At 47.9% G+C, this 27,001-nt stretch overlaps 1 protein-coding gene across 1 annotated transcript; it reads right to left on the bottom strand.

The window, feature by feature from the left end:
* Positions 1–1,992: 1,992 nt before the first annotated feature.
* LOC140214339 (phospholipid scramblase 2-like) lies at positions 1,993–26,370 on the bottom strand. Its single transcript, XM_072285700.1, has 2 exons — positions 26,058–26,370; positions 1,993–2,243 (listed from the first exon to the last, which is right to left on the bottom strand). Exons 1-2 carry the CDS (start codon positions 26,368–26,370, stop codon positions 1,993–1,995), a joined length of 564 nt encoding a protein of 187 aa, XP_072141801.1.
* Positions 26,371–27,001: the final 631 nt, after the last annotated feature.

The raw sequence follows: 27,001 nt of genomic DNA, 5'->3' as shown, positions 1-27,001 counted from the left end.
ATGACTCTGGATATATCATTTACAAAGAGGCACGAAAAGTGCTCCAAGGACCGAGCCCTGTGGCACACTACTGGTACCTATGTACGTGCTTGGTGACTGTCCGTTTGAAGTGGCATATCATATTCGGTCTGAGAGGCAGTCCCCATGCAAATGTATTAAAGATGCAGAAGCATCTGTTTCGCAGAGGGGATGAGGGGAGTAAGGGTATGAGAAGTTGGATGTTGTTCTCGACCGGTTGCAATGCGTAGGCCGTAAACCCGACGGGTTGTTCCTGGACGGCTCAGCACAAACCCATGTTAATTAGATATTGGACTGTTCAGTACGCTGGATGCAATTTTGTACAGGACAAACAGACAGATTTTGCACGTTTAGCGTAGGCGATACAGCGGTCTGTAGTCTTGTACGTCTGTTCTGGAGCGAGATTTGTGGACGGGAATGAACTGCTCGTGTTTCGACGCAGGGGTAGTACATGAAAGTTAGGATTGTACTAAGCATTCCTGAGTGATTTGATTAAAGCAGGAATCCATGAGGGTCACATGACAGCGACGGTCTGGTGATGCGAATGCTTTTGGTGTTAAGGCCCTCGCTAATAGGCAGAGTGCGTGGCGCATTAACACTCAGGAACGAAGTGAGCCCACCAACCATGCCGAAAACGCATGTGAGACGTTCTCGGTAGTTTCACGATAGCTTCTCAACTGAGAGATAATATATGTTTTACTTCGGGCTGCCCTCAGTCACACATATTTCCATAAATGTCTGCTTTTTTTTTTAGAGCAATCGTTTTCGGCGGAGCTAATGCAGTTATTTTTATCATGGTCATAGAACGTTTTACAAAAATATAGATACTCCTTATTGGAATCGAGCTTTTCATTTTCCACATCCGCTCGTCGCTCTTTTACGCGCATTCTCCTTGCATTTTAGTGATTCGTGAAGAGCAGTCGAAAACCTAAATGGGTATCGTAAAAGGCGATTTCGTGTCAGGGGGCGTACTTTACAATCTCTCCTGAAGAATGTCAGCTAAAAGTTGAACTTGACAATTTCAATTATCTGACTTGAATACAGGGGCGCATTTTGTCTTAGAAAGACCGCGATCACTACAGGTGCAATCGTCAGCAGCGAAACTACGCTAACGGAAGTACGACGCTCTTGGCCATTTCAAGCCATGTCAGAGTGCCGTCGTGACTGAAAGACAAAGGTGACATTTCTCTGCTCGAACGTCTTTTTGTTGTGCGTGTTTGGGGGAAGTCCGCTGTAGTAGTGGACACCACGCAGTAATTTCGGCCCCCCGGGGTTCCTTAACGTGCAACTAAATCTATGTGCAGGAACTGTTTTCTATTTCGCTCAAATCGAAATTCGGCTGCTGTTACCGTGATCGAATCTGCAACGTCCACTACGCAATAGCCGCAATGCTACCATGCCTAGCTAATAAGTGTTGATTTGAAGTGCTACCGCTGCTGTGTGTGGCCTAAACGCTACGGTGCTTTAATGCGGCTTTGCGTCTGCACGGCCTGCGTGCAGCTGCGTCTGAAAACACCTAAACTTACCATACCTTGAGCAAAAATTTATGCGGCTTTTCTGAAACAGCTGTCGTGTCTAGTAGTAGCGTTTTCTTACTTTGGCGGGGGGAGGGGGGAGGTGTTACCTTGTGTTTTGCCTCTCCCACATTCCCTGATGTGTATGTGCTGCGAGTGAAGAGGACCAAGGCTCCTCTTTACTCGTTTTGGGATGTGGTCGTATTTACCCCTTCTCTGCCTCCTCTCCCTGCCTCCGCTCTATGATTCTACCTACTTCCCCACTGCTCTCACGGTAGTACGAAGTCAAGCCCTGCAGTTTCTGCAATGCTTTTGCGGGGATCACGGATTATTGCAGCAATCGAGTGGGTATATTTGCGACGCGCAGAGAGCTCGAGATGGCATTGTAGGGATGTGACAGAAAGGTCCAAAGCTCCCACCTTTTGGAAAGCAGTATGCGCAATATCTGCGACCGAACCACTCAAGTCTTACCATACATTGACGAATATGTATGTGCCTGGAGGCAGCAGCAACAGAGGCGGCAGTCACAGCGATATGGTCGGTCAAGCAGCAACACTTTGTCGTTGCGGTAGTCGAATAGCACCATCGTGAAGGGCCGCTTGGAGCCGAACATGCTGGCCGTAAGCTCGCACATCTCTATCGCCTTGAACACGAACGGTCCCATGGTGTTCTTCACGATGTACTTGTTAGTCTGCTCGGTTCCCAAGATTACTGCGCAAATTAAACATGTGAACGCAAGTGTGTAGTCTTAGGCTATGTGAACGTTTGTCCGGTTAGCTCTCTTAGGAATATAATTACTGCACTAACTCAGAAATTGAAAGCGTAAAGTAGAGACTATATTGAGACGTGTCCTTATCTTTTCCAGTAATAGGGGGTCTTTCCCCGGTTAACAAATGTCGGAAGTTATCGCTCAGCGCAAGACTCACCCTTGTGTGTCGCAACACATTCCCGAATGTTATTGCTGGTTTTATTTGTTGCCTATCTTGTAGAGGAGCATCCTCTAATCATATTACATGCACAATGCCAATGGTGGTGTACATTCTAGAAATTGTGTGAATGCCAGCGACTATGCAGAAAGGATCTTCGCGCTGTGTATAAATAACCGACGCTTCAGATTTCGCCCATCAGATTTTCGATGATTGACGAGTGTGCTCGCCTCTGTCATCGTGCTCAGAGTTATATATATTTTTTTACTTTTCACAGCTTGCAGTTAAATTCATTTGTCAGTTCTGACATTGGATCTTTGTTGAGAACTTCCTGTGGCAATGTAGCGAAGGCTGCGGAGGCGAAGCTCGAACCAGGGAGAGCGCTTGAGAGAACAGCCCTGCCTTATCTTCCGCGTTAATTTAAGCTGGGGAATACAACACAAAGAAATTTTTTACAAGGCCTAAGTAAGACGAAACACACCACCGAGTGTTGACGTTTACCAATTTTGAGGCTTTTCCTTCCCGCGGTGTTAGAACCCTCGCACGTATACAATGCTGCGTCGACTGAGCATATGCTAATACCGTATTTTCCGGTGTATAAGACGCGGTTTTTTTCCAAAAATCTTGCTGGTGCGTCCTATACAAGGGTGCGTCTTATATGCGAATTTTTCGTTTTTTTTGCGGGTTCAGAAATTACTCAGGTTCATGCTCAAGCTTTTTTCACCGAAAAAATATCACTACCAATGATGCGGTAGTAGCACGGTTAATACTTCAATACGGGGACCGCCGTGCGCAACTTTTTTTAGGTGAACTTTATCATGAAACGGCGGGGATGACGACTTCCAGAATCGCAAACACGCGGTCGTTTCGGAGGCGCAAGCAAAAGTAATGTGAAATTCCCAAAGATGGCGACAGTCGCGCTTCTCGACATTGTCAAGACAAGCCAAGCCGGCGTTCTTTTTTAGTCATTCTTTGCAACTTCGCAACCGTATACGTATTACGTCTGTGTTGGTGACTTCGGCGTGTGTTTTCCACTACCTACACCTGTCGTGCTCGGTCTTACTACAGTATGCCACCGAAGTTGCGCAAGAGCTACACCGCAAAGTTCAAATTATCTGCGGTCGAGTATGCTACCGAAAACGGAAATCGGGCTGCGGGCCGCCATTTCGACGTCACCGAGAAGATGATTCGCACGTGGCGACAGTCGTCCGCTAAACTGCAGGCGATGAAGAGCGGAAAGAAGGCTGACCGCGGGAAGAAGGCGCGGTGGCCTGAACTTGAAGACCGGCTCCTCAAGTGAGCTCTTGAACAACGGGCTCAAGGTAGGGCTCTGTCAACCGTGCAGTTGCGCTTGAAAGCACGCACTTTGGCGAGTGAAATCGGCGCCGCTGATTTTGTTGGTGGGCCGTCATGGTGCTATAGATTTATGCAGCGCAAAGCCTTGTCAATAAGAGCGCGAACGACAATGTCTCAACAACTACCAGACGATTTCGGAGAGAAAGTGGAGAAGTTCCATGAATTTGTGAAGAAGGAAGTCGAAAAGAATAACATCATCGACAGCCACATCGTAAACATGGACGAAGTGCCTCTAACATTTGACATCCCTATGTCAAAAAGTGTCGCTCAGAAAGGTGATAAGACTGTCACAGTACGAACAACTGGGCACGAAAAGTCTCACTTCACTGTCGTACTTGCGTGCTGTGCTGACGGAACAAAGCTGCCGCCGATGATAATTTTTAAAAGGAAAACGATGCCAAAAGAAAGCTTTCCGCCTGGTGTTATTGTCACAAGTAACCAGAAGGGCTGGATGATTGAGCAAATGATGGGAGTTTGGCTCGAAAAGTGCTTTTCGAAGCGCCCGGATGGATTTTTTCACTCCCGGAAAGGCCTTCTGGTTATGGATAGCATGCGGGCGCACATTACTGACTTGACACTGAGGCAAATCAAGGCGAAGAACTGTACCCCTACAATAATACCCGGTGGTTTGACGAAGGTTCTACAGCCTTTGGATATTTCCGTCAACCGCAGCTTTAAAGCTATTTTGCGACGTATTTGGGAGGCGTGGATGACGGAAGGCGAGCACAGCTACACTGCAACTGGACGCATGAGGCGCGCTTCTTACAGCGAAGTTGCGAAGTGGGTCCATGAGGCCTGGAGTGCTGTTAGAGTGGCAACCATAACTGCAGGGTTCCGGAAGGCTGGCCTGCTAGCTTCATCGCCAACCGAGCACGACGACAATCAGACCAGCGGTTCTGAGTATGAAGAGAATGCTTCAGCCGCGTTGCCTCCAGAAATGGGCGAGCTTTTTGAGAGCGCATCCGAAGATGAAGACTTCGATGGTTTTAAGTAAAAATAAAATGTTGTTATGGACATATGGGAGAGTTCTTTCGTCGTATTTTTCTTTCTTTTTTGCTAAAACGTGGGCGGGTATGGCGTGAGTGTTGCCTTTTGCGATCACTTAGCGTTGCTTAAGAACTTCTCACAGGCCGCCGCGGTGGCTCAGTGGTTGAGTGGTGATGGTCGATCTAGCGTGTTTAATTAACCCTGACTAGCCTAAGTGGGTAAATTGGGGTGCGTCTTATACACAGGTGCGTCTTATATACCAACTTTTTCAATGAGAGCCTTCATATATGGCGAGTGCGTCTTATACAAGGGTGCGTCTTATACACCGGAAAATACGGTAGTCTGGTAGTGGCCTGACTGCTTGACCCAGTAACACATCTGCAGAAACTCCGCCCTCGTAGCTTTCCCTTTATTGCCACAGGAAGTTGTGCACGGCTATAACTCATGCCAATATGGACTTGTGCTGTGGGCTGTAAAAAAACATACAGACCACCTTGGATGACAACCCACGCACAAGCCACAGTATGAACCCGAATGAACTTGCCCAACTTTCGGTTGAGCTGCAGTATAGACTATTTTACGGAAGCGTTTTGAGTGTCAATGCATTGGGCTGCTAACACTGCCGTTTTGTGTATGTGACAACCGAATTCACGTTACTATACAGTCCATTCGTATAAATGGATCTTGGCTACCAGGCGCGAAAACACACACGACACAAGGAAGGAGACGGGACAAATGGAAATTGAAATTGAAATGGAAATTGTTTTACGAATGCGTTCAATGTTCAACGGCCATGTTATTCGACGTCTATGTGCACAACACTGGGAAATTTTTCATTGAATAGCCATACATGGTCACGCCCAAGAATCAAAAATAGAATACAAGGACCCAAAGAGTAATAGTGTCAGTGATCGAATCAACACTTTGTTATGTTTGGACTGACACAACGGAACAAATTGCTATATACAAGAGCAGCGCAGCCAGACGCCAAGGTGTAAGCGAGCTGGTGTGAAGCCCAGATGCCCGTCTTCGTCTTCATTTGCAACAGTCTCTTAAGCACCCGTAGTCACCAACATCATCAGCCTATTAATATGTCCGCAGCAGAACGAAGCCCTTTCCATGCGACCCCAATCACCACTGTCCTGCGCCAACTGATTCCAACTTGCACCTGCAAAGATGCTTATTTCATCATCCCACCTAGCTTTCTGCAATCCTCGACAGCGCTTCTGTTCTTTTGGCACTCATTCTGTAAATGGAATCGTTCACCGGTTACCCATCCTACACATTACATGGTCCGCCCAGGTTCATTTTATTCTCCTAATTTTAATTAGAATATCGGGTATCCCCGCTTGCTTTCACACCTCTTGTATCGGAAGATACACCTTGGTGGTGAAAACACCGTTCCAGTCCCTTTAGATATTGGGGCCAAGCAAAGAGCTGTAGGGCTTGCGCCTGGCAACATGTACTATATCACTAGTGGTCGGAGCGGAGGATTTTCCAAGGCTGGCTGGAACGATTTCGTATATGACATCAGTACGTGGTCTCGAGCTCATGGCGAACGACGTGAGTTGCCTTGTCACATGAGATTGTGTGGAGGGGATGGTCTTCACAAGTCGATGTGGCAGCGGTGGCAGCGTTATTTGGCCGTCGCACGATGGGGGACGTGATACGTCGGCTGTTAGCTTGTTCAAGGCGGCGACATTCTTTGATAATGGCATCAGTAGTAAAAACGTTGCCGAAATTGAGCAAGTTGAAGACGTAATCGGCGCTACCCTTTAAAACATTGCGCCACCTTTTTGTTTGAGGCATCTTGTTAGCTTTGCGTCAAAGAGCCCACACGTCTTGTATGTATGAAATGTGGGGCTCTGTGGGGCTCTGGGAACGCGTCGTAAGTGCCTTTTTTTGCTGCAACTGTGCGGCCGAAGGAGTAGCCGAACAGTTCATGAAGTTAGGAGTGCCCCTGCTTAATAATTCGTCTTCGGGTGTTCGGTACCACAAGCGTTGGGTGCCGCTTGGGCAAAAAAAAGAACGTTAGTGAGCATGATTGTTGGATTCCAGCTGTTGTTAGTGCTATCGTGTTCATATATCTTGATCCACTCTTTGACGTGAAAGCATAAAAACAGACCTTTGTTACGAGCGTAGGAATGCGTCACGACTGGAGCACGCCGAGTCGTAGCCGACGCTGGGGGTGTGTCTTCTCCGTGAGACGTCGTAACGAACTGCATGTAGCGACCATTGCCGAGCTCCGTGGTGAGAACGGCATATACAAACCTCCAGCAACGTATTGAGAAGCAATGGTTTTACTCGATGATTTTATTGCGCCCAATAATAAGATGCGAAGCAACCATGCTGGTTATATGCAGATGAGGAAGATGACGTTCGTAATATAAATGCTGACATTAATTTGCCCCATGCACGGAAGCAGCCAGCTTGGCCGCAAATTAAGGTAGCATAGAGCATCGATGAAATGACTTGAGGCACGAAACATGTATGATTTCTGTCCCGTGGAAGCATGGCTCAGTCAATGCTTCTACAGGCGTACGGCTGTAACTCACTGAGGAGGTCTGCTTTAGGATTTTGTAGGGGCTGATGTAACAAGATTGAAGCTTTTCACATAAACCAGCCATTCGCACAGGAGTCAACAGAAGTACATCATCACCAGGGTGGTAGAAACTACATGGTGCGTGGCACCATAAGGACTCTTGCTGTGTTCTTGGCTCGGTGTTTATGTGTTTATGTGTTTATGTGCTCGGTGTTATGTGTTCTAGCCTCGGTGTTTATGTGAACATGGTTGCGGCATTAGGTAGACGAGACACAAACTGCTCACAAATGAATGGTGTAAAGGCTTTACAGGACCAAAAAAAGAAAAAAAACGCCGAGGGCAGAGCTTCAATGTCGGCCGTGGACCAGGAAAGACGGAGAGTAGCCTATGGTACGCTGGACAGTGTTCGTGCAGGCAAATGTTACAAAGGTGAGAATGACATCCCACCTACGACGGTCAGATTGGACACACATGGGCAGCATACCACTGCGCATGTGAATTATACAATCTGTCACCCTTTGGTTTCGGGTTGGTAGCCGGACGTCGTCTTGTCCACGGTGTTGCAAGCTCGGAGAACTTCAACAAGCGTTTTTCAGAGAAATGCCTTGCCGTGGTCGCTCAAAAGGGTGCGTGCGGCTCCATAGCTTAAGTAGATGGCTTGAAGGAAGAAGGGAGCCACTTCCGAAGAGCTCCCTGAGCGGACAGAGGTAGATTCTGTGTACGGTGTCAAGTGAGCCACCGTAGTAATGGTCCATGGGTTCTCCACGGCAGTGGCCGGAAAAGTGCCGTAAAGGCCAATGCCGACGACAGCGATGGGTTCTCCTGGACAAGGTATTGTGGCATACCGGTGGGGGCAGTGGTAGGGCGATTGCGACATTTCGATCTACGCTGCTTGAAAGACCTCACCAGAAGAATCGACTGCGTATTCACTCACAGGTTTAGTAGTTACGCAAGTGGCTTGACGTCGGGTCATCGTGAGAAGCCTGCATAACTTCAGGACCGAGAGATCACTTTACGACAGAAACCCATCGATGGTCCTCCGAAGGAAAACTGTAGCTGTAGAGACCACCATTCTGTGATTTGAATAGCATGGGCTGTCTTCGAAGCGTTGAATCGATCGTTGAGTCGTTCGCGTGATCCATGGTATCATCGCAATTAGGATCAGTGCGCTGGTTAGCTGAAAACGCAGAAGGGCCGCTGCATGACAACGTGGTCAGTTAGGCAATAGGTAAATGGGAAAACATGGCGTCCACGTGGCCATGTTGACAAGGTGACACAACGTGATCGAAAGAAGACGGTAGTGCGCCGTAGGAGAGTGCGTCGGCCACTTGGTGCTTTCTTCCGGACTTGTAATCGAGATCGAAATCAAATACTTCTCAGCATCTGAATCTGAAAATTCAGCGGTCATGCCGTCCTGGCAAGCTTTCGAACGTTGACAAGCAACATAAAACCTGATTGTCGGTAACAGCAGTGAAATGTCGACCGTGCATGCATGAGATCAATTCCTACAGGGACCACAGAACTCCGGTTTGGTGATTGTGTACTTCTTTTCCGCAGAAGTCATAACGAGGCTTCCATATACGACGACTTTCTCGCGATAAGCGCGGTCGCACTGCAGCAGCACTGCGCTAATTCCTTGGCCGATACGATCAGTGTGCAATATGTGGGTGCCTGACCATCAAATAGACAAAGGAGGGATGGCGACCCCGTAGGAATATTGCCATCCTACCTATCGAGCTAGGCAGCGCTTCGATAACTTTTCCCTTCTTTAAAAGATCAAAAAATCTCACGCATAGTCCTTACGCCCGACCAAAAGATGTGTCTGAAACGTGGCTCATAAGTGGCTTTTTAAATCTGTTCTAAAAGGTCGCTCCTACCGGGAAGCTTGCACGCCGCGTCTAGGGCCCATCGGTCGACAGTCTTCTCGAGCCAGTGGGGCGCATAGAATTCTTAATTCGTTAAATAAGTGGTCACTACAGAATCCGTCGCTGCAGACCGGGGCCACATGTGGCGCGCTTACAATCGATCACAGATCACGGGCAACCGGAGCTAGTTTTTTGGCACCTACGTTGCTCTGGGTTGGGCTTCTGTCCCTAAGGAGACCTCACAGCCTCTAGGGTCAACTGACTGAGCTATTTCGGACGTTCAGATTCGATGTTGAGAAGTCCGAATCCATTGTGTGTGTTCTTTATTTAGGTTTTATACTGCTTAAGTGGCATGGAGTAGAAGTAGAACATCTGAACTCCTCCTTTACACTACATCCCCCGGCTTAGAATGACGCCTAAAATCGAAAAAAAAAGAAATATGCTGAGAGATAGTGGTGTTAACTATACAAGCCTAGGTGCAACCAAACTACGAGAGCCGCTACGCCTCAACAAAAGACACTCCCTCACGAGAACAGCAATATACCTCCCTGGTGTTGTATTCTGCCACTACCTCCATCATGACTCCCACAAATAACACGTCGCCCTCAGTCTTCAGCAGCTGCAGTACACATGACCAAGGCGACGGTCAGAGCTACGACGCGGCAGAACGTGCTATTGATCTGTGGACATCGACAGGCCGCAACTGAAAATTGAACATGGCAACGGTGAAAACGCAAACCATTTCGACTGAAGCTAGCTTAGCAGGACTCTTAGGAACTATCAGGCATCGCGTCGGATATTTTCCTTATTTAGGTTAGAAGACCTGGTGAGGCTTATACACTGCTGACCAATGAACATGTCCTCTCTTGCAGAGGAGTTCCACCTAAGAAACCACGCGCGGTAGGATTCCTAATGAATAAGTACTTAGCGGGCAACATTGACGAATTTTACAGCATTATTTAGAGAGTAGTGGTAGCCCTAATAAAGCTAAATATGAGGTATAGAATAAAAGTAGCACAAACCAATGATCCAACCTCCAGTCATGATGATTAAGAAATAGAGCAGTGTTTAGAAGGTGTTGAACTAGCGGTGAGAAAAGTGAAAACTCAGTATACTGTAGTCATGGCAGACTTGAATGCAAAATTGGGGAAAAAGCAGGCTGGAGCACAAACAATGGGCAACCACGGCATCGATACCAGGAACATTGCACGATATATGTTGGTAAATTCGCGGAAAGCAACAAACTCCAAATAATAAATACCTTCTTCAGGAAGGGTAGTAACAGGAATCGGAAATGCCCTAATGGATACATCAGAAACCAAATGATTCCATAATATCTGCCGTTCCAGCATAGTGCAGGATGCAGAAGTGTTAGGTAGAGTAGTGTGCAGTGGGTATAGGTTAGTGAGGGCTAGGTTTCCTTCAAATGAAGACAGGAAGAGCAAAATTAGTCAAGAAACTGGCCAACGTATACTTAGAAAGGGTAAAAGCTGCCGAGTTGAGGCTGGTGCTTGCAAACAAATATGCAGCTTTTGATCAGAGACATGAAGGTGACAGAGGTAATGAATTAAACCCTAACTAAGCTTGCTTCAGAAGCAGCAGTTGAAGGTGCAGGTAACGTACCTAAGCAACAATAGGCAAACTATCCCAGGTAACAAGTGACCTAATAAAGAAACGACAGTGTAAGGAAGTGCCGAACTCAAGAGATCAGATAGAATTCTCGGAACTGTCAAAACCGTTCAAAGAGGAGAAAGCAAGGGATATTCGAAATTATGACGCGAGGAAGACAGAGGAAGCAGTCAAAAATGTTCGCAGCTTGAAATCAGCCATAAGAAAACTCGGCATAGCACAAGCAAAGATTCATGCACTGAAAGATCAATAGGGTAATATCATCAGCAATTTCGAAGATATAATAAAAACAGCTGCAGAATTCCATACTCACTCGTACAGTACCCAGAGCATAAGCGCTACCGCATTTCGAGGTGGGAATGGAGCAGCATACAAAGGCTTCCTGCATAACTAGCGCAAAAATTAGAATACTCTTGCAAGACATCAAACCACCGAAAGTGGCAGGAAAAGATGGAAAAACAGTCGATGTAAGCAAAGATGGAGGAGTTATCACGTTTGAAAAGCATGCTGCCCTTCTTTAAAAATGTCTCAGGACTTGATCAGTTCCAGAGAACTGGAAGCACACCAACAAGATACTAATCCACGAAAGGGTGACGTTAAAGTATTGAAATAATAAAGGCCCATTAGCTTACTTACTGGACCGCAGAAAATATTCACGAAATAATGTTCGTTTGAATAAGGGCAAGACTTGTCTTCAATTAAGCAAGAGAAAAGCAGTGCTTCAGGAAGGGATATTCTACTATAGGTCACATCCGTTTGATCAATCAGATAGTCGTGAAATCTGCATAGTAGAATCAACCTCTCTATATGCCTCTTATATGTTATGAAAATGCATTCGATTTAGTAGGCATACCAGCAGTCATACAGGCAGGGATTAAGGAGGCATACGCGAACATCTTGGGAAATCTGTGTATTTCCCAGAAACCTTGGTTCTATACCTATAAAATAGGAATATACCTATAAAAGGGTCAGACAAGCAGACGCAATCTCTCCAATGATATTCACTGCATGCTTGGAAGCATTATTGAAGCTAATTAACTGGGAAGATGTAGGAATGAGATTCAACGGTGAATATCTCAGTAACCTTCTGTTTGCACCTGTCATCGTCCTGCGCAGCGACCGTGGGGACGGATTTTAAAAAAATAATTGAGAACCTTAACATAGAAAGTGTAAGAGTGAGGTTGAAGAATAATACGCGGAAGGCAAAGATAATGTCCAATAGCCTGCCAAGGGTTCAAGATTGTGAGTCGGCGAAGGATTGCGTTAACCTAGGTCAGTTACTCACAGGAGATCCTGATCATGAGAAGAAAATCTGATGAGAAAGAAAAATGGTATGGAATTCTTAGCAGGCATTCCCAGATCGTGACTTGCAACTTACATCTACCATTGAAAAGAAAGGTGTGCAATCAATCCATTCAACCGGTGCTAACATATTGGGCAGAAACTTGGAGGTTGACAAAGACGTTCGAGAACAAGTTTAAGACTGCGCAAAGAACGATGGAGCGTAAAGTGCTTCTCATAACGCTAAGAGACAGGAATTGAGTAGTGTGGATCAGAGAGCAAACGGGCATAACCGATATACCAATGGACATTAAGAGAACAAATGAAGCTATGCAGGCCCTGTGATGCGTAGGATGAATAACCAATGAACCATTAGAGTCACAAAATTGGTGTCAAGGGGAGGAAATTGCAGTCGAGGATGTCGAGTCGAGGCGATGAAATTAGGAAATTCGCGGGCACAAATTGGAATCAGTTGGCGCAGTACAGGGGTAATTGGACCTCGCAAGCAGAGGCCTTCGTCTTGCAGTGGACATCAAATAGGCTGCTGCTGATGATTATGAAAACGACCAGTAATGACCAAGAAATTGTAGAGGGGCGCATGATGTTCTTTTCCAGCATGTCGGCGACATTCTCCTCGATGATTAGGCGTTCTGGTAAGGAGGACCGGTAGGGACGACGGCGTACAATAGTTTTGCGATTGGTCTCGATGCGGTGGGATACGACGGCAGTCTATACGAGTAAAGGCGAATTGGCGTCAAAGGATCAGTGGTGCTTCGTAAGCAAATCTAGCAATACGTGAGTCTGTGAAGAGGTAGGTTCAGGGCTTATTGCGGAAGCAAGACGATTGGAGTGGCAGATTTACCTGCCGAGGCGGAGTTCGAGAAGCAGCAAGAGGAAAAACTGAGACTGGTGGTGTGTCCACGAAGGACGTGACAGTGGTGCCTTGGATTGTATGAACAGCTGTGATGAACGTACAACCACCTTAGAAACGCACCGGACATAAAGCGAAGACCTCACGGGAAATTGAACAGCCATACGGAGTGAGAAGCACATCCTCATCGGTGATGGCGGGGTACGAAGAGATAACAAGTTTCTCGTGACCGGGAGGGAGCACAGAAGTGGCATCTATGAAAAAAAGGCAATCGTCTTTCGTCAGCCTCAGTAGAATGGTCGGTCTCTCGCTTGGACGCGTTGATGGTACGAAATCAAAGCGGACGACGAAGAGACAAAGTCCCAACCTAAAATAAATTTGTGAGTGCACGGGAATAAAATTACAGACTGTGACGGATAACACCAATTATGGCGCGTGCAGTACCATAGCGTGGAGGGCTGAATACTGCTTACCCGTATTTTTGCGAACCAGAATGTAGGCCTAGACAGGAAACATGCTTTGTCTGTATCATTTTGCCTTATCTTGTTGGCATCATACGTACATTGTTTTATATGCACGCATGTCGGAATAAACCGTATCGATTTAGTCGCAAGTGAACGACCAAATGGATATTCAGGATGCACGCAAGGACGACAACGACGATAGCAAAGATGAAGACAACGAGTACAACGGAAGCCTATAATAGTCCTTTTTCAGCAAGCGGAAACCAAGCAGAAAAGTAAATCCCGAACAGCTTCGCCTCGAGCGGGTAAGTCGACCTCATTTCGCCCTCTCTATCAGGCTACTTAACGAGGTACACGTGCGTAACATCCCTAAGCAGGCTATAACAGCAGCACTAGAGATGACACCAAGAAGTTGGGAACTTGCAGAATTACCAATTTTATGCTATGACCCTACAGCGAACTGCATAAAGGTTACTGTCAGGGATGAAGAGCACGCGAAGAGCCTTGCGGCGCTGACAGGACTGGCTGAGAAAATGAGCTGTCGCGTTCGTACGTATGAAGTGATAATTGAAAGAGCGCCAACACAGAAGGTGGGGCATAGTCGGGAGGCCATCAAGGTGTGTCCCGGCCAGACATTGAGTATATCAAGGATCACTTGAGATGCGAGACGGCAACTGTCCTAGAGGCATGTCTGCTCGGGAAGACGAACATGCTGCTGCTGACATTTAACACGGAATCTCCCCCAAACAGGCTCGTATTCGACTAGGAGATAACAAGGGTGCATGAGTACAGACCAGAGGTTATACCTTGCTACAATTGTCACAGATTGGGAGACATTGCCTTGTATTGCCCTTCAGACGATGTTTGTAAGCAGTGTGGTAGAAAACACCCTGAAGACAACGAATGCGACGAAGAGCTATTCTGTGTCGCATGCCAGAAACAGGGCCACATAGCACCAAACTCAGCATGTCCTAGCCGTGCACCGAAAGACAATAAGACAGTCGTGCGGAACATAGAAGGTCAGAGGACAGTGACCTGGTCTAAAAAGTGTTGGCGGGAACATCCACACAACCCACGCTATCCGCTCACTATGAGCAACAAATAAAACAACTAAGAAAGGAAAATCAACAGGTGAGAGCACGATTGCAGCAAATAGTAGCCCAACTACCACCAGACCAACAAGATACGCAACCACCGCCAACGCCACGGCAACGTGAATCAGAAACGCCGGCAGACCGAGAAAAACGCACGCATTGCAACAGTCGAGTTGGGCGATCAATTAGACGGAAAACCACGGTAAACTCTAGAAATCTGCAACACGCAGGACCTGCACACACTCAGCAGAACCAGGCAACGTCAGTGTCAAAACCACTAACAGCCCAAGATGGCGTATGCGCAGATGCTGAGCATTGAAAGGCAGGAAAGATACACTGAGACCCAGCGCCTGGTAAAGAACCTACGCGAGGAGTTTCAGACGGTAACAAATGCAATGCAAACTCAGGTGCAGGCGATATTCACTGAAATGGAGAGAAATATTCAGAAGCAGTATGATGAACCTAAAAGGCGTAAGCCAGCAAGGAAAAAAGACGGCATGGCCTATATGCATTCAATGGAACTGTCGAAGTTTTACGCAGAATGGATCCAAACTAAGACCGCCAATTAAAATATTCAAACCCCTTGTCGTGCTTCTACAGGAGTCAAGGGGACCATGCACTATTCCAGGTTACCGAACCTTTCAGAAAGCTACGAAACTACACCAGGGCAAAGGAAACCAACAAGTGCAAAGTGAAGCTGCTCTTTTAGTTACACACGATTTCAGCGCAGCCGAAATACAAACACCAGATTTGTGTAATGATTTCAGAGAAATTGTGGCAGTAAAGCTATGACCGCATGGCCACCGGCAGTCCCCACGTACTACAGACCCTTAATGGGCAAGCACTGGAATGACTCCTACCAATGGCTCGGAAAGGTGCAGGCACAAGCAGGAGGCCTTCCCATTCTATTGGGGGGAGACTTTAAAGCCAAGCATCAAACATAGGGCTACACCAAAGCTGACCTGAGAGGACGCATACTGCACGACGCAATAGAAATGTCCACTCTGGACATGTTCAACACACCAGAAACATCAACCCGCATAGGGCAACACGCGCGACAACAGCACCCAACTCCCGATCTGCCACTAGCCACTCCAGGGCTCAAAAGGCAATGACATGGGGAAGCAACCCTTCACGAATAATTATCACGATCAATCGCAAAAAGATCTGAGAGAGGAGAGAAAGGGTGTTTTTACTGGAAAAAATTTCGAATGGCCACCGGGTCTCTTCCGCGCACTTTGAATAATTCAGCGCAATCGTAGCGGAGACATGGCCAGAGGCAAGAGAAACTATCCCATGAGGTGACAATACAACTCACATGGATATGCACCTTGCAAATCTATGGCGGACGGTCAACTGCTTCACACAGCGATACCGGTATAAAGGAAAGACTAGCAAAAACCTAAGGCGCCTTAATCATCAACACCGACCAATCAACGAATACGAACAACAACTCGAAGGAGACGCGTGGCACAATACGTGCGTGAAGCTTGGCCTAGAACCCAGTCTAAAAAGACTATGGCAGGTTTTAAGAAGCCTGCTTGAGAGCAAGAAAAGCGCGTCTCCTGTCACGCAGCTCTTTTTGCGAGAAGCGCCTGCCGTGCTGGAGGACCTTGTCATCCACACTTTCTTCCCACATGCTGCCGAGGCACCTTCGGAACCGCTGCCTTCTGCCACGATAGACAATACGAAAGAGGAGCTAGACACGCTCTTTACCCTGAGTGAACTCGTAGCGGCCCTTGCGCAAAGCAAAACGAGGTCAGCTCCCGGAACGATGGAGTGACTTGGCAAGAACTTCGAAACCTCAGCAATGAAGCTCAAGAGCAGCTCTTAACAATTATCAATGAATCCTGGAAATCCGCACCAGTGCCGGATTCACTAAAACTATCTCTCGTCTACCCGATACCGAAGCCGGCAGAGACCACACGAAACCAGTTAACATACACCTTATAGCTCTAACGTCAGCTGTCTGCTAATTGATAGAAAGAATGCTACACCCAAGAATACAGCACTACATTGAATATGTACAACCAGGTTTGCATCCTGCACAAGCAGGTTTTCGGCCGAACATGGGCACACATGACTGCCTGTGGTTTCTCCGCAGAGTGATCAACCGTAAGTCTCGCTAACAGATGCCTGACTATATTCTTGCAGTCGATATGCGTAAAGCATTCGATAACATGAAACAAGAGGCCATCCTTCAGGAATTGGCAAGCAGGTGCCCCAGCCAAAGAACATACAATTGGATCTGTAGCTTCCTCCAAAGCAGACCATTCTAGCTCCATGGCAAGGTACTGGGATGGACTCCGTAGACCTACTACTTGGATAGGGGAGTGCCCCAGCGCTCAATTCTCAGACCTAAGCTATTCAATCTGGCCAAGACACGAGTGGCAGAAAGTCCTGAGCTAGACACTTCGGCCAGTTTTACTATTTACGCCGACGCTATAACAATATGGACGGTTGCGGTGGATTATTCAGACATACAGAGAATGAAAACTGAACTGCAAGTAGCGATCCTGAGCCTTAGCAGCACTTTAGATAACCTCAGACTGCAACTCTCGCCAGAGAAGACGGAATTTATCTCGGTAGACAGAAAGAAAGCGACCAACGTAAACAAGCGGATCACTTTACACATCTGCCAAAGTGATATTACGTCGAGGAATTGGCAAATTAGGATCCTCGGAGCACAGATTACTAGCTGCAACAGCCCCCAGGTATGGGTTCGCACAATAAAGCAAAAATGGAGACTGCTGTTGCACATGGCTAGACGAATATCGAGCAAGTATGGCGGAGCGCGTGAGAAAGCGTGTCAAACACTTGGAAAAGCTCTCGCGGTTGAAAGGACTCTTTACGGGGCACCCGTGTACAAATTCTCTGAACGAGACTTCGGGGACACAGAAAGGTTACGCAGGGCCACCCTCCGTACGATCACTGGGCTACCGAAGCACACCAGGAACGAGGACCCGCTCAAGCTCGTAACGATTACACCCCTACGGGACATAATCAATAAAGCACGAATTCGAATGCGCTCCCGCGGTTGGAGAACACGACTCAAGGTAAACAGATCATGGCATGGAATAAATAAGTCCATGCGAAGCCAGAGCCCGCTCAAGTGACCTTAACGCCACCATGGGAAGCACCACTGGGCAAGCGGAGGCAACAACGCCCTATCGCCAGACGAAACGCTGAGGCTAGAAAAATATTTGAAAAGAGATTGGAACTAAGAATGCAGCAGCACAGCATTGACATCTACACGGACGCTGCAATCACAAACGACATAGCAAAGATGGCCTGGGTTAGCACATGTGCACCCCAACACAATGGCTATCACATATGTCAGCTCCCCGGGGGTGGAACCTTGCAAGCTGAACTCTTAGCTATATGGGGACTGGTCAACACCATTCCCATTGACATGGGATACACTGTAGAGCAAAGTGTGCGAAATATTTGTCGTATCCGTACTGACTCGTACGAAGCGTTGACTGCATTAACGGTGCCTACGACAGATGATGCTGTAGGCAACAACACCAGAAAAAAGCTAAAGAGAATACAGGTAAATGGGACAAATGTTGAAATCCTATGGACACTGGGGCACACCGGCACGGATGGGTGAAACGCAGCCGCTCATGCAGCTGCTGCATAAGCGGGTGAGTTTTATTACACGCACTGCTTTCCACACCCCATTTCCTCGGCAAACCCCGCGGACCAAAATCCATACGTAAGATATTGGGCGACGGCTCTCCTAGCAGAGCACTCATGCATTCAATTCGCACTAAACTTAAAGCAGACAGTAAACGGAGACTATTAGATGCTACATCAATACATGTGTTTGACGACAAGGGCGGGCCTACTCGCACGGAAGAGGTTTTTTTTAAATAAGGTTACGGCCAACGCTGCATACACACCACACATGCATAATAAATTGCACCAACCCAGACAAGCTAGGATTGCAAACACTTATACCCGAAGCACACATTCCCAGAAACCATGCAGATCAGACTTGCAACACCTCATTTGGAACTGTGCAGCTTTTTCACAAGGGAGATCCAACATTAAACATTTACTGCATGGAGACATGGGAACACCAGGAATTGGCTTGCAAACTAACCCTGAAACATAGAAAGCCACTGCGACATATGGCAGACAAGTTGGCTTGTTTAGAGTAGTGTAGAAGGGGTCGACCAGCCCATGCGAGAGCGGTGGAACTGAACATGCACCTCAGCCTGCATAAAGCGACATATCAAAGAATGAGATGAAGATGTGATTCAGCCAACAATCCGCGATCGCACATTCCTTTCTCTCCTAATCCCCAACAGCGGCCTAGAGCCATCCCCTTCCTTCTAATAAAGGCGTTATTCATTCATTCATTTATCTGCTCCACGCAGAGATAGTCCAATGTAAGGTGTTTTCACTTTTTACAAGCGAGAGCAGAAGTACGTGCGCATAACACAAATAGTAGCTCCCGTGTCAACGAAAGCCAATAACCGCACACCTTCCACAGCCATCGATAACATGCTTGGTGAGCGCTCGGGAGGAATTAGAACAGTTCGCAAACCTACAGCTCTCCTCCTAATAACTGCACTGGTTGTTTATTGGGACGCTGGACAGGTGTTTTTAAAGCCGGGGCAAAGCGGGGAATTGGAGCGCCGGAATCGCGATGGGGAGCGGAGTCTCTAGGTGCCGATACTGGGAGGCTTGTTGGATGCTGCATTGTTGTTGGATGCTGGATTGTTGTTGGATGCTGCATTGTTGTTGTTTGCTGCATTTTTAGTGTGTTTGTGTGAGTGTAAATATGCGGTACTATGTGTCGAAATTTGCATATGCATTTTCATGCGCATCGTATTTCAAGTGTATTTGTGTGATTTATGAATGTTATATTACGCAATGTATTCTGCATCTTTTTCATTTTTGCCTTTAAAGCAGTGTATCTTAGTCCGTTTCCTCCGTACCTTGTATAGCCGCTGCCATGTAACGGTTACCTGGGCCCCGTCAAGCCGTTTTTACGGCTTTTAGCCCAGCGGACCTTCCAGCATATTGTCTGGTAAATAAATTTGAATTTGAATGTGAATTTGAATAAGCCGGGCGGAGATGGATATCATGAAAGTGGCCGTTGTATCATTCATAAGGAGACTGCGCATCGTGCTCAAAGGCAGCGTTGCCGCGTCGTTCGTCCTATTGGCGGCGTCGGCAAAACTGGGAGATGTGCCCACGTATGCCGCAGTAGTAGCAAGTTGGACGTTACTGAAACCAGGCAGACAAGTCAGGCGGATTGGGCGCTCGTAAAAGGTGCAACCTGACTTTGAACAGGCACAGGCGACGCGGCGCAAGGAAATCAGGGTGGCAATGCAGCAACGTGGGCGTATGAAGGTGGCGTCAGGCAAGGTGAGGGGGCTGGATGATTGGCGCTGTTCATAATAGTGCCTTGTAGGCCGGTAGCAGCAAGATTAACGTGAGCGCTGGAGGAAGGTAACAGATCGTGATATTGCAGTTCAGAAATGAGAGCTCGAATAAGAGCTCGGATCACAGTGCTGCTGGTCACGCTGCTGGTGAGGGAATGGTGAGTTGGGCTGCAGAGGGGCTGCAAAGGCGCTGGCACAAAGAGATGATGTGGTGTACAGCTATGGGATTTCGCACCGCAAGGGCGTTGAAAAGGATAGATCCGACGCCTTTGAGTAGGTGGAGGACACGGCTAGTGTCTGGCGTGGCGTTGCCGATGCAACGGCAAAGCACGAGAACGTCCTCAATATACGACGTGCAGGACTCGCCACAATGCTGCAAGCGCTCAGGGAGCTGCTTCTTTGCAACACTAGAGCGGACTGTAGGCATGTAAAAAATATGTTACAGGTGCTCTTTGAAAGGAGACCACTTACGGAAGTCCTGATAGTGATTCTTAAACCTATTCATGGTGTCCTCAGTGATGTAGCAGGCAACATTTTGTAATTTAGAAGCATAGTCCCAGTGGTTGAAGGAGCTTACTCGTTCGTAGCAGTCAAGCCACCTTTCACCATCATCGCCAGGCAGGTCAGGGAATATCTCAGGATCGCGCTGACGACTGCGTTTATTCAGGAGGGCAGGGTGGCTGGCACTTGAACGGAGCCGGTGGCCGCTGCAGGCTCGGCTTGGGACATATTGGTGGATACTCGTCGTAAGCAGCGACCCCAACGCCGCTCCAGGCGAGGAATTCGGAGAGGTCAAAGAGATCTTAAAGCACCTCAACGATTGAGAAGCAGTGGCTTTACTCGATGCTTTTATTCCCGATTCAAGAGATAGCGCACCAAACATGAAGATGTGATGCGGCAGTGATGGTTATACAGGGTATGTTCTGAATGTAGTAGGACTCATTGCTTTTTAAGTTATATTCATGAGAATAGTATAAACGATCGGAATTTTTCAAAGTAGCACCCTTCCGCATCATACACTGATGCCAACGAGTTATCCAGCTTTCGTGCGCCTTTTAGGAACGCCCGGACCGGAACGCTGTTTAGCTCCCTCGTCACAGCCCGTTGAACTGCCTCTACCGATGCGTGATGCTTCCCCTTGAGCGTCGATATTATTCTGTCGATAATATTAGGCTGTAGGGGCGCTGAAGCAGCGTTGCCACCTTGAGCTGTGCAAGATACTTCAATGCACGTAACGCCATGTGTCTCAGCGCGTTGTCATGGTGCAGCCGCCAATTTTTGGCGATGGCTGGGCGGGCACGAACAAAGCTTTCTCGCAGTCTATTGAGGACTTCCACGTAAGAAACTGCATTGACTGTTGGTCCGGGTGGTACGAACTCTTTGTGGATGACTATTGGTGCTTTCTTGGGGCGAGCGGAAGGAGGGGTGTGCCATTCTAAGCTCTGCCGATTGCTCTCCTGGGCGTAATCAAACACCCACGTCTCGTCTCCGGTCACTACATTGTCCACAAAGTCGGGGTCCTCATCGACATGATGAAAGATCCTGGCAGAAAGCTCTCCAGTTGGCCTTTCGCTCTTATGACAACACTCCCGACATAAACTTCACGCACACTTTCCTCGCGCGTAAGATTTCTGTGACGATCTCAAAAATTTGGGTTTGAGGAATGCTCGTCAACAGCAATCATTGCGACACTCATCCTACGATCTCTATTCAGTAAATTTTTCGCTCGCGACACATTTTCGTTTGTCTTTCTGGTAGAAGGGCGTCCGCGAGGCCGTCGTCTTCCATTCTTTCCCTACCTTCTCAGAATACCTTGCTTAATGAAAAACGCCTGATTTAGCCATGGAAGCATCACCACAGGGCTCCTTAATTATGTTGGGATTCTCTTTGCCGATTTTACGAACCCTTACACAAAATTTGATTGCGCATCGCTCATCCAGTAAACGCTCCATTATTCTCCGTAACAAGACGTTTCGACAGGGGTTCACAGTACAAGCGACCTGCTCTCTTCATGGGCCAAGAGCCGACTGGCGATTTTTCCCAGCGTTCACAATATTCCCCTTCGCCGATCCTGCCCACGCAGACCGCCTCTCGTGCGTTTGTTCACCAAGGAAAAAAACAGTCCTACTACTTTCAGAAGAGACCCTGTATAGATATGCGGAAGATGACGCCCATAATATATATGCTCGCAATATTACGTGTGGAGAGATGCAGACAAAGCAAGCAATTATTACGTATTTACAAGAGCAGTGCAGCCAGAGACAAAGATGGAAACCAGCTCGTGCCACGCCCAGGTGCCCGTCTTCGTTTGTTCCATGTTTCGTAAGCGCTTGCTGTATCGTAACAATATTTCGTTGCGATGCCTCCTGTTTGTACCCGTGCCTTTCCTCTTGTGGCTGAAACTATTCGGGCTTCACATGTATGATAAGCAGATTTCAGAGACTGCTGGTGCTTTTTTCATTTGTGCGATGAGGGCAAGCTTTCAACTGTGAACGTGGTCATTTTCTCAAGAATAAAATGTGCTCTGCACTGTGAACCTCGTCGAGATATCAGTGTTGCCTGGTGTGGCCTCCGAATTTCGCGCCCAGTCGCGACCATGCCCAAAGTACTAGCCTCACGAAACCTATAAAAAGTTGCCAGGTGTGAAGGTAGCACGATATCACAGCAGTTGGCGTGTCCACATCCTAAATCCGTATAGGAAAGCTTTAGAGTGTCCTTAGAGTTATTAGCCAGTTTTAGTTTAGCGTACGCTATGCCAATGCGTACGCTATAAGATAGCGGGTCGTCACTGCGCATACGCAGAACGCTAAGCGACCGATACAGTGTAGCATACGCACGCTATTTCTCAGACTTAACGTCAGCGTCTTTGCGGGGTTTGCGGAGTTTGCGTAAAACATGGTGACGGTCCCGGCTGCCCGCTTGGAACTGAATTTGGCGTTGCTTTTGTAAAATGCTCTTCGTTCGTAGCAAATGACTGTGTAAACGTATTTCGCTTAAGGCCAAGATATAGTCCGGCGTTCTCGGCGCGCCAGGCCGCGGCAGGCGAAGTCGGATACGCTGCGCTAGCGACGCCAGGGGTGCAAGTAATTTGCTTCCTCTAGAGTTCGGCGTGCGCGCGCAGCTCGAGGCTGGCGCCATCTGTGCGTCCGGGAGCGCAACTTCGCCGCGGCGAACAGCTGTTTACATGGCGCATGCTCGTCGTTCGGGTGGCGCGCGCGCTTCTCGTTCCGCGCGCTGTTTGTGCGCTAAAATGAAAACTTTTGCGGGATGGCGTTAACTTGTCCTGACAGCCAGAAAAAAAAAAACATAAGGTTTTACGTGCGAAAACCACTTTTTTTCTGACCTGGGCTTCTTTAACGTGTACCTAAATCTAAGCACACGGGTGTTTTTCGCATTTCGCCCCCATCGAAATGCGGCCGCCGTGCCTGACAGCGAGTACATCGCACTCACATTGCTAGTATTTCGGCTACGTCAAAAACGGAAGCGGACCATGCATGTACATGCGAAAGCTATTCGACAAGCGCTCCTCAACTCGGCGACTACCACCAGCTAGTACAGGAGCTGCGAAATGCAGCTTACCTGTGGCGAGACCACACTGCTTTTGTATAGCTTCCCACGCGTTGTTCCTGCGCTCTGTGTCGCGGTGGTCCATGCGTTTCACATCGTATACACATGGAAGGTTGCAAATCGCTTCAAGCAGGCGTCCTCACTCGCGCTGTCATCCCACACGGATGTTCAAAAAACCACAGCCGCACTGTCAGTACGCGCACCGCAGGCCGCCATTCTGCCTTCTGCTCGCTGCCGCTGCAGCGCGCGGTGCATTCTGGTCTAGCGGCAGCCGCGTGAAATAGAACACGCTCTATGTCCGCGCCGGCGGTGTTGTGCTCGCCAAGCACGCCTAAGCACGCCGGCTACGCCGCGACGCCGGACTGTAGAGTGCGCGCTTTTCACCGACGTCGCTTAACCGCGCCGCGCGTGGCCGCGCGCGCGCGTTACGCCGGACTATATCTTGCCCTTTAGTCTCAGGCTGCTTCGACGACAGAGTATTACGGATAACCTTGTGGTGTTTTCGAGATCGCTTCTCGTTTTCAACGGGTCGAAACCTAACAAAAGAAACATTCGAGATGTCTACGCTACCTGTTGCTACTATCGGGAGATAACCGCAACGACGGAATACGGCATCTGAAATCCGAAGATTTTGCAGGCCAACTAAAGCTGTAAAAAACGTGTGCTGCTTATCGTACGCTATACTGTAGCGTATAGCGTACGCTATAGCTGCGAACGCTAATTTAATACTGTATTTCTGCTTACGGATTAGCGGGTTACCGGCTGCGTGCATGGCACTACATGCATGGAGCATGGTATGTACGGCGCCACCATTTTCTCTGCGCACCAAAGCTGCCCATTGGCTAGTTACCGTCACGGGATCGCGACCTAGCGGACGCGCAAGAAAAGCAATCGATAGCACTGGGAGCGCATGCCAAATTTCGACATCAACGTATTTTGTATATTGTATCGTTTAAGGCTTTCAAGTATTTTTGCATTTAAAAAGGATAGAAGAAATGCCCGGGGGCTACAGTTTCGGTTGGGGCAACAACCGAATGTAAACAAAAGCAACATTTCTTAACGTGATAGCGTTAAGGGCCTCGTCAAAGGAAATCCGGCGTCGGTGGACTTAACATTATCCCGAACACATGTTTATAAGTATTCATTCGGCCTTGCTATGTGACATGCGGTATATGCGGGTTATATTGCCACACCACTCTAACACTAATGTTGCTCATATACTTTGTCTTACATTCTTGACATATTTCTATGAATTACGAGAATGACCGCCCACAAACAACTGTCATGAAACAAAACAGCGACAGCGCAATCCTTTTTATTAAATGTTGAATATTGCTGGAATGCCAACGTGCGAAACAAAAAAATGATGTAAACCTTGTGGCGCTGCTCTGCACTATCTCCTGGATGGGCCCACGAAGAAAGCCGCGTTTCTACCAGAAAGTCGTCTTCGTGCACTGCGTTCGCCGCCAGCATTTCCCGGTAAGCACTAAGTAGACATAAGCCGCACATGCCGGGAAGCGTAAGCTTCAGTCTGAAATCTGTGAATGCTATCGCTTTCAACTCCTAAAGGCGAAGTTAAGGGTAGACGAAATTTTTGGTATACTTATTCACCAAATATTCTGTTTTGATGAAGCTCATTTTGCAATAAACATCGCATTACCAAACGTAACGAAGGAGACCAACGAAGATATGTATATGCTTCCACCATGGTAAAACGTGCATAATCCACAGCAGTGAACCCTGACTAGGCTGATTTGAGAAGCAGAAATTCAAGTGAGAAATAACGCACCAAGACCACCAATAGGTAAGCTCTTACAAGTAACAAAGGGTTCAATAAAGAAACAATAATGGCATGAAAATGTAACTCAAGAGCTCCGATTATATCAGTTCTGATTGAAGAAATGAGGCGTTAGGCTGCTCTTCACTACCTCCAATAATTTTGGTAGTCTCTGCCAAAAAGTCAGTCGCGAGACCGATGATTAAATAAGGTTCCAGGAAAAAGCATCGACAGCAGTGTTTGAGTGTCCTAGTAACGTCATTTACGGGATTCCTTTTTTATGCGGACATTACAATGTCAGACACACAGGACGCTGCGCGAGCGACCGCATTCGCGAACAATGAAATAAGGTTAGTATACAAGAAAAAGATAACCACGTGTCATTGCATTGGCTTTAATGTGGCTGTTAGCGACGTCCTAAATATTGCGCCATACTGTCGAACTCGTGATTAGCACGCATGACTTATCTCTGAAGCCTTCCACATCCGTAAGAGTTAGGATGCTTGCGTAAACTTTCCTTGCAATTTCACACTTTTCGGAGGAAATATCATTCATATCGGAGAGATTACAATGCTGTCTTACTTCCACGCACGCTCCCTTCACGTCTTCTCGCACCTTTCTTGCAAAGCTGCAAAAATAGCTGCAAAGCTGCAGAAGAATAGTCAGCGCAGCTGTGAGTCCCTCTCTCACGTCCTGATATTAGGTGCCGTTTGTCGTCACTTCCAAGACTCATCCGCCCATCGTCCGCAGTGGGGAGTGACACGTACATTCCATGGGCTGTAGAGCCTGGTGGACAAGTAGGTGGTCGATCTTGGTCAGGTATTCCAGACCCGCGGGGCAGCCTCGGATGGCGGGCAGGGCCGGTGGCTCCAAGCTCGGCGTCCGCACTGGCACATAGGTCCCGCGCTGCGCACCAGCCACCGGCGTTTCGGCCATGGACATCGCGGTTGCTTGCTGTCTCACCATTCCAGCGGTCGGCGAGAACACCACAGGCTGCCGTGTCTGCGATCCCCCGGGTGCTGTTGGCGATGCCGGGACAGCTCGTGGTGTTGCCGGCCGTGGTGCCGGCCGTGGTGCCATCGTTCATGCGACAACGCTTTCCTTTGAAGAAAGCCCGTCAGCAGATAAGTGCCTTCGGGAATTCCTTTGCAGACATCACAGCAGCAGCCAGCCTGCGGTGTGAAAGTGTGCCGTGAGACGAAGACGTGAAGAAGCCTTCCCGCTCCATACTTACGCTTACTAGTGGTCATTTACATGGTCATGAGAACATGTATCACTGATCGAGAAAGGAAGAAAAAACTCCTCTCTCCTTATATACTACTATATGTTTATTTAACATCATAAGAATGTTTGGTGGGCCGGAAACAGCCGCTGAAGGGCTTGACGAAGCCGACGCACCCAACAGAGGCTTGGCAGTTGTAGACGGGAACATACAAACAAAAGCAGCGTGAAAGCTTTTGCAGACAAAAAAACTGAGGTTCCCCTTAAGCCCACCAATGGAACATTCGTTAAATACATTGGACAACTGAATACAGGACTAAGAACGAGCGCCTTTTACGGCAGCCGCTAAAGAAGCAATTAGATTTATATGCTTTTTCGCATGTGATAAAGCACATTTAGGCTTTTGTTTGCGTTCGTAAAAACCCAAGGAACTCAGAGAAACGCGTATTTCAGTAACCAATGCGGTAGTTTTGGCAAGTGCGTTATGTAT

The sequence above is a fragment of the Dermacentor andersoni genome, unplaced genomic scaffold, assembly GCF_023375885.2.
Source record: "Dermacentor andersoni unplaced genomic scaffold, qqDerAnde1_hic_scaffold ctg00000039.1, whole genome shotgun sequence".
In the NCBI taxonomy this organism is placed as follows: Eukaryota; Metazoa; Arthropoda; class Arachnida; order Ixodida; family Ixodidae; genus Dermacentor; species Dermacentor andersoni.
The sequence above is the reverse complement of the archived record's forward strand: the minus strand, read 5'-3'. Positions and strand labels throughout refer to the sequence as shown.

Coding starts and splice junctions, on each gene's coding strand:
- LOC140214339 (XM_072285700.1), bottom strand. CDS start 26,370: ATGGCACCACGGCCGGCACCACGGCCGGCAACACCACGAGCTGTCCCG. Junction 2,244..26,057: donor GGCTCTACAGCCCATGGAAT/GTACGTGTCACT, acceptor TAATTTGCGCAG/TAATCTTGGGAACCGAGCAG.